Raw genomic sequence first — 14,234 nt, forward strand, 5'->3', positions numbered from 1 at the left:
AGGTGTGATGGTTCAAATACCAAAATGGCAACAGTAACAGAAAGACTTCCCTGGCGGCGATGATAAAATACGAACACAGAGCAGATGAGGTTTCAACTGGTACTGGTATTATTATACTCTGCAAATATCAAGTACAATAACGCGGTAAAACTCCACTACTCCAATGACTAGATACTTAAACTCCAATACAATTCAACGAGATCTCCGATCTGAACTCAGTGCTGAACAACTCCCCTATATATACCCACACTGTCTATAAATAGACCATTACATCAGCATACATAATGAGTCTGGAATTTACTATAAATTTCTAGAATGTTCCATTACCTTCTATTGCCTCCTACAGTGTTCTATTACCTATTCAACCAGTTTCTAAAAAAATCTAGAATATTCCACCCAGACACAGTACGGTTCTAGAACATTCTCAGTGACACGGAATTGGTAAATAAGTCGTATGCGACACTATGCTAAACAAGTCATTGTTAATGACACAGTCCTCGTTGGAATTAGGGGAAATGTTATTTATGCCGAAAATAAATTAATATGGACCAAAAGCATAGTTAATAATTTAGAGTGAATAATTGGCTGGTCTAGTATCAACAGAAATTAGATGTATTAAATGACTTGTCAGAAATTAAACAGATACATGTATGCTATCCATGAATATTTTGTATCCAAACTGAATTTCATTTGTCCAGGCTCAAATTTGAACACAAACTGACAAAGCATGCAAAAGATTCAACATTTTCAAAAAACAAAATGGCTGCCAGTTGGCAATCTTTGATCCGATCACGAAACAAATCGCCATAGACATGTATACTGTATGTACCAAATTAGAACAAAAACTGACAAAGGTTGCATAAGATACCACATTTTCAAAAAACAAAATGGTAGCCAGTTGGCAATCTTTGATCCGATCACGAAACAAATCGCCATAGACATGTATACTGTATGTACCAAATTAGAACAAAAACTGACAAAGGTTGCATAAGATACCACATTTTCAAAAAACAAAATGGTAGCCAGTTGGCAATCTTTGATCCGATCACGAAACAAATCGCCATAGACATGTATACTGTATGTACCAAATTAGAACAAAAACTGACAAAGGTTGCATAAGATACCACATTTTCAAAAAACAAAATGGCAGCCATCTTGGATTGAATCAGTAAACCACTGCATGTCCCAGATAAAGTACGAGGTACATGCGAAGATTGAACAGATTTGGTCCACAGGTTTGAATTATAATGTCTTTTTTAGATAATTTTGCATATGTTTACTTGAAAACACATCCTTCTTTCTCGGTAAAAACTTTAAATATGAATAAATTGCATGTATGTAAATCATTACTTAACAATTTTTAAATGATTTACTGTGATCATTTTTGCTTTATTATAATGGTATCAAACTACCGTAATTCTTTTCTTTTATTTATCCTCTAGACTTGACAACGTATGATACAGTGAAACATTTTGTATTAAACAACACAAATCTCAAAGACAGCTGGCTAGTCCACTCCATGGGCAGGTAGGTAAATGATCAAACCAAGATCGCCAGCTCGACACAGAAAATGAATGTTCAATTCAATTATTTTAAATTTTCTGTCTAAATAATCACAGGCACAATGTAATTCCCAACATTGTATGTCAGCCATTTGACAGTTCGCATGTGGTTCTATTTCAGTGGCTGTGCTGGTCTCATTGCTGCTCTACTCAGTACGCCAGCAGATGTCGTCAAGACGAGAATTATGAATCAGCCAACAGATAGCCACGGCAGAGGATTACTGTATAAATCATCTATTGATTGTCTTTTACAAGCGTATAAAAATGAAGGATTCTTTGCACTCTATAAAGGGTTTATACCAACATGGGCACGAATGGTAAGTGAAATGAATCTTGTTGTCGCATGATGCATTGTTTATTAACTGTGTGTTTTGTTTCTTTCTGTATGGATTGACTTGATTATAAAAATCCAGATCCCTCCCCCATATCAATCCCCCAATTAGGATGCCCTTTTGGTTCATGAGAAATTGGTCATCCTGTCTTGATCGAACTATTCAAATTTGTATTAATCAAGTTGTTGTTGATGTTGATGTAAAAGTTGACCAGGCAGACTGGTGATGCAGGGCTTGCTCTAGTAGGTACACATGTGCAGATTAAACTATACGTCTTTGGTGTAACTAAAATTCCACCCCGAAACCAAATTGTTTGACTCACATGCACTTCTAATAGCAAGTTAATATTATTTTATTCACCCAATACAATAACACAAACTGTTTATTTTTAGCTCCCTTTGTGTCAACTTTACATTTTTGATAGTAACTAGATCAACAAACTGATAAATTGTGTTGATTTCCATTCAAGAGAAACAGAAGATATCAATATACTACTTTTGGCACAACAAACCCATTCCCTTCATATTTGGCTTTCCAAAAAAGGGAAGATATTGGGGTTAGCATGTCTGTCTGGTGTTCTCAACAATTTCTTGTGTCCAGGATAATCAGAGTACCGTAAAATCTGTATTAGAAGCCGCATCCCTAATAGAAGCCGCACCCATTTTTTTTGAACAATTGAGACCTAAAAATTCGGCATTTCTCATATGTGTAGATGCTCTAATAGAAGCCACATCCCCTCTGTTGCATTGTATCATTTTATTAGAAGCCACATCCCCTCTGTTGCATTGTATCATTTTATTAGAAGCCATGGCTTTTAATACAGATTTTACAGTAATTCCCCTTCATCCATTCCCTAATGTCAGTATAGTATCAATGTTTGCAAATCTAGCGCCTATGTATTTGGAGATTTCAGTGGAAAATCTGCATTGGTAGGCTAAACTTTGGTTACCACATTGAAACATCCATGCTTTAGAATATAACCATTGTTTATAATGGAGTTGTACAGTAAAAATCTGGCAAGAATCCAACAAGAAAGTTATGAAAAGGAAGAAAAGGAGTTTATGGGCCATTGCATGAAATTGTTTGAAATAGCACCCTCATACACATTGAAGTGGTGAAGTCCAGTTTTGACTTTTAATTCGGAAGCTATTACCGGTATATTCTGAGTCTTTGAAACAAGTCGGTTGCATTTCAGTCATCATTGTGTTAATTGTGGACTGAGTTTTGAGATTTTCTCATCAGATTCTTGAAAAATAATTCTATATATAGTTTATATAAAAAACTAACAGACAAGAATTGGATAGTTGCTCATGTTTATAAAATAAAAGAAATGGGTTTATGGAGCCGATAGTACTTTTAATAAATTGTGCAATTTAACTGTAGTTTCACATACATTTGAAGAATTCTCACTCTAATGAAGGTTCCTCACTCCTATGTGTAATCTGTTTTTGTCTTTTTTTAGGCACCATGGTCACTAACATTCTGGCTGTCATATGAACAAATCAGAAAAATGATGGGGGTGAATTCGTTTTAAAGTGCCATAATAGTGTTGATAGACAATTCATGTGACATCATGAAACTTAGGATGCCTGGGCAAACGAGTCTGTCCATCCTTTTTTTTTTTTTGAGAAGATATTTTTATAATTATACAAGGTGCAATGGAGGACCAGGACCTTTATTGCGGTATGTTTTATAGAGATGTAGTTTTGTATAGTGGATGTGTTAATAGTGGACCATATCCAGACCTGTTGGAATTACTAACATGATCAGTACTACAGTGAATTGGTATGAAATGACACTATTATGGACCAATACTGCATATGAGTGCATGCGCCAATACGACAAGCAACCACCAGTGTTCACGAAAGCGCTATGATGCAGCCTTGTCATTCCGATATACATATAGTAAAACCTCTGTAATAATTTGAATAGAACGTTGTTGAAAACGGGGGGGCCCCCCGAACTCCGTAGATTTCTCCATTTACATATCACAAGCGTTTTGTTCTATTACCTAAATGTATATAGAGACTGTATAGATTAGATAATCGGCTTCAGTCGTACCCATCGTCGCATTACCACTTAGATAACGGGGCATTCTTCATATATTGATCCAGTATTTCAATAGACAAATCTGCCAATGGATTTCTTGGAATGGTAGTATACACTGTCCCGAAATGCTCCACACATTTATTTTGAAAAATGACATACTTTATATTGAAAAATGATAAACACTTTGACTTGACAACCCATCCCTCTCTTTCCTGACTGTGTGTAGAGATCTTGGTAATTTTAAATTCTTTGTGTTCTACATATAAATGTGGAATTTGACTTTATTCCCTAAATGCAAATGGTATTGCTTGTAACTGCTTGATACTAAGGTTTCCACATAACAATTAAATAGTTTGAGGGGTCAATTTGCACTATATCATGTCGTCCTAGAATTACAAGTGCTGTATATATATTGTTAAAAGCTTTAGTTATAGTCCTGTGAGGGGGAGGGGTACAATGATTTATTTTCCCTTCTGAAAATTGATATTTTAGGTCACTCACGGTATGTAATGGACCCCCCCAATGTTTGGTGCATTCATAATGAAAAAGGTGGTTTGAGTAAAAAAAAAAAAAATAGCAATAAAGTGCATGTATATTTGTTTTAATATTTTTAGTTAAAACAAGTGTCTACTTCATTGAATTTGTTTTGCACCCTGATAAAGTGGGTGTGGTCATTTCTCACACAATACACTGCCATGTGTGCAACAGGTGTTCATGATTGTCCATGGTGTTGATATGTAGGACCAATGATGTTTCTTTAAAAAAAAAGCAGGTGCAGAGTTATATAGGAAGCCAAATACAGTTCAGCTTGCTTGTATGTAGTTTTTGCCAAGCTTGATAAACTAAAGTTAGCTTCACTATTTGATTAATCTTTGTTTTAAAAGTTGCCAGACTTTTTTTTTTTGAAAATTGTAATTTCTGTCAATTTGGGACTTTTTTTTTTATGTGTTCACACCCCTTTTAAACCAATATCTGCGCAGTTGTCTTGTATCTACTCAGTTGATTTCAGGTACATTAACACATATTGGTGATGACCAACTTTTTTTTTTTCTCCTCCCAGAGTGCATTCGACTATACAGGGTTGAATTATAGGATTTTTATCTTCGTGATGAATGATGTACGCTTTAGAAGCGAGACTATTCCATATGAAATGACTAAATCTATATTTTTTATGAATAATTTACACTTACTTGGATTGTTAACAGTGTGTAATTATATTTTAGTTTTAATGATTCCAAATGTAATCAAGTGGAAACCTTGCATGTGCAATGTTCGTTTTGAAAAAAAAAGTTTTATTAAAGAATTTAGATTTAAAATAAACTTGTGTACGTTTTTTTTAGTCTCTATAGAGATACAGTTGAAAACTAGAAATTATGGATTCACAGTTGTGTATGTATGAGCGTTTACAGCAGTATTTTGCCTGTTTCATGATCACAGATTTGGTTAGTCGCGCATAGTTGGGTGGCACCAGTTTTGAAGTAGAACTAATGTTTTGTCACATTGTTAAAGGGCTGGAGGAGATAACTTTGCAGCCTGAAGTCACGACTTTGTACATATCTGCTAGCTGTTCTCTCTTGATAAAGCTCGCTGCAATGAGTTGAATCCATGCAGACACAGACATCCAATAAAGGTGTACATGTGCTTTTATTCATTCTCAATGCATAACCCCCCTTCCTTCACGAGACTTCTCAGAAAGTCGTCGTTTTTACTCTGATCCCGGCAACTCTCCAATGTACATTGAACAACCTTGATGCACATATTTTCAAATAGATTTATAAAGAACTTATATTTTGTTTCAAAGCATGCATTCTAAATTCTTATCTTTGCTATGATCATCAAATCTACGATAATTTTGTTTAAATCGTGCATCTCTCCCTACAAACAGGGACTTATCTGTTCAAACAATACCTTCAAAAGTACATCCACATTTACTCTGATCCTGCATACAAATAAAACATTTTTTTCAGTCAAAAAGAACGGTTTTTACTCTTTATTTGCTACACCCATTGTATTAACGAAGATTGAATAAAACTTGTATTATAACCCGGTCTACCACATACAGCGACTCCTGCCTTATTGAAAATGGAGAAAAAGCATATATACACACATGGGTCTATTCACTGAAAAACATTGCAGCTTTATCAATGTCAGATTATTTTGCACATTTTCTCAGCTTTTCTTCACCCATGAATAGTAAATCGCAACCCTTGACTTGGTTTCACCTTTTTTGTCAGTCGATCGCTGCAAGTTTCTTATGTATGGACAGAGTGATGGATTCAACTCGCTGTAGCAAGTTATAATAGAGCTATATTTAGCCAATTAAATACATGATGCAACAAAACATTACCAGTACTTCAAAACTGTGGGCAAAACACAATAGAATTAGTGTTGCTTATTTCAAGGGTGTTTTACTTTTAATAGTTTAAAACAAATTCTATTGAAATGTTCAGTAGATGTCTATGGAGGAATAAATGCCTTTACAGTAAAAATCACAGTTTGGGCATTTATGACAAATTGTTGGTTTGTATCTGCTACCAAAAGCAACTACTCAAAGGGGCCATTTATAGTTTTTGTTCAGTGGTGACCACCACTTTTAATCAATAATACTGTAAAATCTGTATTAGAAACCGCGGCTTCAATTGAAATGGTACAATACATGGGATGTGGCTGTATGTACACATATGCAAAACAATGAATTTTGGGTTCTCAATTGTTTAAAAAGAATAGGTGCGACTACTGCTTCTAATACAGATTATTTGTAACAATTATGTCAATAAATCTGAGCTATTGTGTAAAAGAAAGAAAATTTATTTCTTTGCTTAATTAACTGATTAAATTACATCGTAATTATTTTCGTTTTCTCAGAGATCGTCTACTGGTTACTTCCATAACTTTTTGGGATGGTATTTTCTTTTTTGTCTTGGGTGTAACCAAGGAAACCTGAAATGAAAAATAAAATAAATAATAGAATACTATGTTGATATGTTCAATTATTTAAGTCTAAAGAATTCACATGACTACAAGATACATAGTGTAAGTTACAGGGTAGCAACACCTCAATGGCACTGAATGTGTACTCTGGGAAGAGTACTGACCAAATGTTACATCATGATGCATAGCAGGATAAAATAAAAATAATTTTCCTAAACAAAAGTTTATTGATACTGACCACAGAGGGCAGTATTACTTTGAGAATGTACAATTTTGTGTCTGTCTGCATTATAAACCATGGAAGAACACAAGGCTATGGTATTCAATCTGATATGCTGTTTTATTCACTATCTTTCAGAATATGCTACTAAAAAACTAAAACTAATTATTGTGTAAAACTATAAGAACTTATAAATGCCTTTTGGTGGAAAACCTGTATTGAAATACATGCATATGCGGATTAAATCATAAAACATAAGTGTAAGCAATATGTACTAAGCAGCGACTTCGATGTTTACATATAGCACCAAGAGCCAAATGATTTCCAAGACTTTTCCAGACCTTTTCCCAAAACATTTCAACCCTTAAAATACTTTATAACAAGCCATTGTCAATGACACGTCCCCGTTCCGTTCATATTTGAGTGACATATACATTCAAAGCAGATCATGACCGAAATGCACCTGCATATGTACAACACATTGTACTAAATCTGAACAAAATCCATCCATGCATGACTGAGATCTGGTTCCGGAATTGTGAAAATACGTGATTTTAATGCATTTTTGGCCTTAAAATGGCCATCATTCAGCTATTGTTAAGCGGATCATGAAACAAATGCACATATCTATTTGTGAACTTGATCAATCCAGACATGTCTTTGATACGGATCCAGAACTGAATTCTTTAAGAAAATGGCCGCCAGTCGGCCATTTCGAACTTGATCTGGAAAAAAAAATGACGTGCATCAAGGTCATATTATGTTTAATGTAAGTACCAAATTTTAACGAAATCCGTCCATGCATAACTGAGATCCGGGTTCGGAATGGTGAAAATGTGCGATTTCAATGCATTTTTGGCCTTAAAGCGGCCGCCATTTGGCTATCGTTAATGAGATCATGAAACAAAATGCACATACATATTTGTGACATGATGTACCTTGTGTGTGTGAAGTTTGAACTTGATCAATCCAGACATGTCTCGGATACGAATCCAGAACTGAATTCTTTAAAACAAAATGGCCGCCAGTCGGTCATTTCGAACTTGATTCGAAAAAAAAAATGACGTGCATCAAGGTCCTATTATGTTTAATGTATGTACCAAATTTGAACGAGATCCGTCCATGCATAACTGAGATCCGGGTCCGGAATGGTGAAAATGTGCGATTTCAATGCATTTTCGGCCTTAAAGCAGCCGCCATTTATCTATCGTTAATGAGATCATGAAACAAATGCACATACATATTTGTGACATGATGTACCTTGTGTGTGTGAAGTTTGAACTCGATCAATCCAAGCATGTCTCAGATACGGATCCAGAACTGAATTCTTTAAAACAAAATGGCCACCAGTTGGCCATTTCAAACCCGATCCAAAAAAAAAATGACGTGCATCAAGGTTCTATTATGTTTAATGTATGTACCAAATTTGAACAAAATCCGTCCATGCATAACTGAGATCCGGGTCCGGAATGGTGAAAATGTGTGATTTTGCAGCATTTTCGGCCTTAAAATGGCCGCTATTCGGCTATCGTTAATCGGATCATGAAAAAAATGCATGTGCATATGTCCCATATAATGTGTGATGTATGAGTGAAGTTTGAACTTAATCGGTCCATGCATGTTCGAGATACAGGTGATCACGGACGGACGCACGGACGGACGCACTACGTCCGAACGGGGACTAACTAGCAGCCTGTCGGTTGAGACAGCTCCGCTGTTATCAATGCACATTGCAATTAAAGAACAGAAGATATCATTTGAATATGAACAATATGTGTAGTATTAAAGCAATCAGACTTTTTATAAGTTTTTATCAAAAATATTCATTAAAATTAAATAACTGAAGAACAAAATCATCACGAAATGAACAAATCTGAGAGAGGTCTACCTGTATGCCTATGTAGTATATATAATATCAAAGCAATTAGACTTGCGGTTTTTAACAAGAAGTCGAAAATATCACTTTTTACCAAAAATTACAAAAATATTCATGAAAATTAGAGAATTAAAGATATCATCACCGAATGAACAAATCTGAGAGAGGTCTACCTAAGGTACCTACATACCAAGTATCAAAGCATTTGGGCTAGCGGTTTTCAAGAAGAAGTCGAAAATAGCATTTTTGCCCAAAAATATTCGCTATAAATAAGACAATTGAACATATCCACACGAAATGAACAAATCTGAGAGAGAACCACCCAGCTATACAGTTTGTGGTTTTTAAGAAGAAATCGAAAATGTAAAGTTGACGGCGACGACGCTGACGGACAATCAGCGGAGCTAAAAAGACTATGCAGAGAAAACGGGGATTTCTAAAATGAATTACCAGGTAATAACTATGAAAAATTTAAAGACTTTTCAAAGATTTTTTTTATTTTTCCTGTAATTTAAAAACAACTCAAAGACTTTCCAGACCTCAAAAAATCCAAAGACTTTCAAAGAATTTTCCCAAAACTATGGACCCTGGGGAAGAACTCATCAGCTAATTAAGGTAGCGAGACTATTATTTGTGTTGAAAATTACGATTCTCACATTTATTTATTAATTGATGAAATGCACTATAAACTTTCATCTGATAAAGTGAACGTAACCTAGAATGTCATGTAAGTTGGTTAAAATGTAGATTTTCTGAAGGGAAGCAAGGCAGCCTCAGTAGTGTTTTCCCAAATCAACAACACAGGTTTAATCTGTGTGCCTATAAGTTTCAAAGATAAACTCAAGACAAAGCAATGTTAGGATGTGTTATCAGTAGCTATCTGACACACAATGAGTGTTTCCAAACATTTGAGTGGTTTATCTCCGCCCCTGTTTATTTCACAGATTAGTCATTTGCATATGAATGTGTCAGACACAAGGTCACACAGCCACTAAAAAAAATCGTTGATTTTGGTGTTTTCATCTGCCGATTTTATCGAATTATAGCTATCCCATTCCTTTTTCTGGGGTTTCCAATAGCCTTACACATTTGGATGCCCCTACACATGTTAAAACAGACCTTGATGGGAAAACAAATTGCTTGTGCAGATAAACAAGCTTGAAAATCTTTGCTGTGACTTCATGGACGTTTTCTAGGAGTTTATGTTTTTCAAAATACAATGTCTTTAACAAAAAATAACGTATACCAGAGGTACATTACTTGGGGTTTGCAACTACGGTGACATGATACCAAGATCCCATTTCAATCTCGCTCTCACATAAGCGTTCCAACGTTGAAAAATGCGAATGCGCATGCCCGAGGTAACTAGGATACTGGGATGTCAGGTGGATCAAAATAGCTGTTCACGATGTGACGGATTACGATAACTATATTTTCTGTACATTTTTGATGCATTACATTTTTTCGCTATGAATGTGGTAATACACGTGTTATTGTTTTATTACAAACCGCGTATGTCATGTCAGAAGGTAGTAGCGTCAGTCTCGCTATCTACGAGATGAGACTTGAATGGGATCTTGGCATGATGTCACCATACAGTACTATGCGCGTTGCAAACCCCAAGTAATGTACCTCTGCGTATACTTATTGTTGTCAGATTAACACCAAATTTTCACAGCTTTAAGGTGGCAATGAGAGGAACTTGAATGTGTCCAGACAAACTATTTCATGGATTATTTACCAATGTATTGTGGTTTGAGTTGGGGGCAATGCGACTAAAACAGAAATTAAAATTCAGGACACTACTTTTCAAAAAGTGTTGCTTGAATAAAACTGACCAGACACATTCAATTTACCAGACTATTGAACAACTAGGAAAAGTGGAAAAAAAACTTCTTATCACCAGCATAAATGCGTAATTATTTTTTTTACAAAAAAAGTAATTTTTCACTTTTGATTAAGTAATGCAGCGTAGAATGCAGATACGGGCATGGCAAACACACCTTTGAAAAGCTTGAGGTCTGGCGATTAAAAAAATATATACTTTCCTGGGTCTATTTGTAGTCATTTGGTCACAATTAGAAGATGAAAACAAGTATGCAAATAATAGTCCTGCTACCTTAATGAGAACTGTGTAAAATGACATCATTTGTAACTCACCATGGCAACATAACACTAGTAATTGGCTGACAAAATGTAATAAAATAGCAATTTTAATATCCATTGATAAATCCATATAAATGTCATAATTAATATGCCACAGTCGTCATGCCTTGTTGTGTTTGGTGTGGGTCCCATGTGACAAATACAACTCGGGTAATAACCAGTGTTTGTTTATAAGATATTTGAAGATAATTTCTCACCTCAGATACTTTTTTGATTGTTTTTCGTTTTCGTCTCATTCCATTTATCTGCTGAGGCACATCTTCATCGTCTGAAGGAACATTTTCTTTCTCGTCGTGAACTACATTGCGAGATTTGTCATTTTCTAAGTGCTTTCTCTTACTCATCCGAGTCCTAAGTAACATTTTACTTGCAGTTTTCCCATGCTTACGAATTTTAATTTCATTTTCTGATTCGCTTTCACTTTCAATTTTATCAATCTGCATCGGTTTGATTTTCTTAGTCCTTGATTTAGTAGTCCTGAGTCGCTTTATCTCAGCTTGGTCAGCTGATTCATCCTGAGAGTCTGATTGGCTGACTGAATTAGCATCCTCGGAAGCCTCATCTGAATCTGATTGGCTACTGTCATCAGAGTCTAATTGGTTACTGAATTTTTTCTCAACTAATTGGTTGTCTTCAGCAGCAGAACTAGAATCTGATTGGCTGACAGATTTCTCATCTTCATCTGATTGGCTACTGTTATCTGAATCTGATTGGTCCATAGATTTACTTTTATCAACCGAAAATGCTGGCTGATGTATCTCCATGGCGACATTAGTACTGTGAATGAAAAAAAACACCCATAAATATAACTAATAACATCGATAATGAAGGTGCATTATGTGTACTGTAAACAGAAATGGGACAGCATAGACAAAACACCATAGCTAATAGGGTCACTCACTTCAGTATTATGTGGATTATAACAAACTATAAACATAGCAAAGAAGCAGCATGTGCATGCCACTTGGGAGAAAATAAACTGCATTCTTGTAAAATGTAAATTCCTCGTATATTCTTGGGTTCTCTCACCTTGACGTGTCTCCAGCCACCATTCTCATCTTGTGCCAAGTATACTCTATAAACATTGATTGTTGCAGCAACCGATTCATTCTCTGGAAATGCCGCTCTAAAAGTATATAGTGAAAATGCTAATTATTACATGTATTATTATTACTGACTGGAGGAAAAACTATTCTTTTTGTTCACCAGCTCTGTTACTATCACTGTATTTTCACATAAAGCTGGTATAGTAAGCTGAATAGATAGGAACGCACTCTATACACTGTATAATTTTAACTATTGTCTCCAAATCATAAACACTGATAAAAACAAAAGTTACTATTAATTCACCACTTGAGGGCAGTATACATACCAGTGTACGGCAGAAATGCTTGCACACACTCCTTAGCATGTGGGTACGCCATGAGATCATCCGGTGAAATTGAACACAGAATGAGTTGAAGCACGGTCTGTGCGTGGTGACAGTGTTTGGAGTTAGTGTTCCAGTGTATGGCAAATTTCATTATGGCATCTGAAAATAAACGCAAGCATGGCATAGAAGATGATTAGGTCGAGGGTTAACAGGTGATGTGGTAGCTGAGAGAACAAAGATGTTTCAGTAAATCTGCCAATGGACGATTTCAAATCTTAAAATTTTCAATTTAAGAGATAGTATACATGCATGGCCCATAAATTTATGTCTAAATGTTGTCATAACTGTTAATAAAAATTGCAATAATTAAAAAAATTATTAAAAAAAAAATGTACTCCAAGGATATACAAGAATCTGTGACCTGCAGCATATTTAGTCTTCAAACATTAACTTTTGAAAATTCACTTTAGTTTTGAATTACATATTGATAACAAAAACACATCACTTGTTGTAGTAACATAAGTTCGATCATTGTACGAATAACTTAGTTTCGCCAACCAGAACAATCAACTCACCCAACTGATCTGCTCTCAGCTTGCCAAGTGTTTTGGATAAATCTTCTTTACCATTCGGTTCACTTAGGATTTCTGATGAAGAAAATTTTTTTTGAAAATCAAAAAAGTAATAATAAAATTCTGAGCCAGAGACTGAGAAATATTGTGTGCATACTAAATGTAGATTATGATAACACTGAAACTTGGGTCAATAGGGCTTGAGATGATAGTGTGAATTTTAGAATAAGACCCAGAAAAATAAAATAAAATGTTTCGGGTTAACTTGTTTTTGAAAATCAGATTTCTCGGTGTAAGCTTAATTTCAACAAAACTTGGAAATGCATAATCATTGAAAATTCCAAATTTGCATTTTCTAATAAGGTAGAATACAGATACACAGAATACACAAAAGTATGACAATCATTAACTTATGGAGATACTGTGACAAATGTATAGTAATTTTGATTATACATTGCAGTCAACCATTAATAATTAAAATTCCCATAGCGCTGTGAGCCATTTCAATCGCTTTGAGTTTGGTCAGTATATTGACCCAGAACAGACCATACCTTTGATGATGTAGAGAGCTTTGAAAGGCTGGTCTAGAGTGATAGCAATACCGATGGCTTTCAAATATTTCTTCCGTTGCAGTAAGTTGGATAGTTCTTGCTCTCTGTATGTAGAACACAAATGACGATGAAATTTCAGAATTTATTATAATTGTTCAAAGTACAAAAAAACTTTGTATTTTGAGTGGTTTCACGAACTCTACATTGATTGATTCTGCCAAGAGGTCACCCTTCAAATACGTAGATCTGATTGGTCGCAAAATTTAAACATGGGCTCCACCAGAGTCACGGCAATGGAAATAAAAACAAAATAGCATATTAAATTGCCAAAGAGGGCGCACTTTAAAACATGCTGTACTTGCTAAACAGGATTTGCCAAGGTAAAATGGTGAGGTTATTGCTGGATAAACAAACCTTGGCTGGTGAAGATACTTTTGTAAATCACAAAATTATGTTGTAAAATACAAATTTTGCAGAAAATTTCACTGGGGTGGCACAATGTTTAAAAACTGCAATTTGAAGAAGTGCTTCTACTACAGCAAATACAGAGATGTGTACTTTTTACATACAACATTTTGAAGAATAAATTATAAATACAATATA

At 35.0% G+C, this 14,234-nt stretch overlaps 2 protein-coding genes across 2 annotated transcripts in view; one reads left to right on the top strand and one right to left on the bottom strand.

Moving 5' to 3' along the window:
* LOC102807609 (mitochondrial uncoupling protein 4-like) overlaps positions 1 to 5,263 on the top strand; it is a 30,673-nt gene extending 25,410 nt beyond the window's left edge. Inside the window, exons 7-9 of the mRNA XM_085502330.1 lie at positions 1,443 to 1,527; positions 1,684 to 1,879; positions 3,357 to 5,263. Coding sequence (XP_085358456.1) covers positions 1,443 to 1,527; positions 1,684 to 1,879; positions 3,357 to 3,428 — 353 coding nt within the window. The 3' untranslated portion in view covers positions 3,429 to 5,263. The remainder of the gene's footprint in view (positions 1 to 1,442; positions 1,528 to 1,683; positions 1,880 to 3,356) is intronic.
* Positions 5,264 to 5,918: 655 nt separating this feature from the next.
* LOC100376515 (transducin beta-like protein 3) overlaps positions 5,919 to 14,234 on the bottom strand; it is a 32,714-nt gene continuing 24,398 nt past the window's right edge. The window contains exons 18-23 of the mRNA XM_085502329.1: positions 13,632 to 13,735; positions 13,084 to 13,155; positions 12,509 to 12,667; positions 12,166 to 12,262; positions 11,334 to 11,913; positions 5,919 to 6,883 (exon numbers count right to left, since the gene is read on the bottom strand). Of these exons, the coding sequence (XP_085358455.1) occupies positions 6,791 to 6,883; positions 11,334 to 11,913; positions 12,166 to 12,262; positions 12,509 to 12,667; positions 13,084 to 13,155; positions 13,632 to 13,735 (1,105 nt within the window). The 3' untranslated portion in view covers positions 5,919 to 6,790. The remainder of the gene's footprint in view (positions 6,884 to 11,333; positions 11,914 to 12,165; positions 12,263 to 12,508; positions 12,668 to 13,083; positions 13,156 to 13,631; positions 13,736 to 14,234) is intronic.

This window comes from Saccoglossus kowalevskii, chromosome 8 (assembly GCF_978046115.1).
Source record: "Saccoglossus kowalevskii chromosome 8, keSacKowa6.1, whole genome shotgun sequence".
Lineage (NCBI taxonomy): Eukaryota > Metazoa > Hemichordata > Enteropneusta > Harrimaniidae > Saccoglossus > Saccoglossus kowalevskii.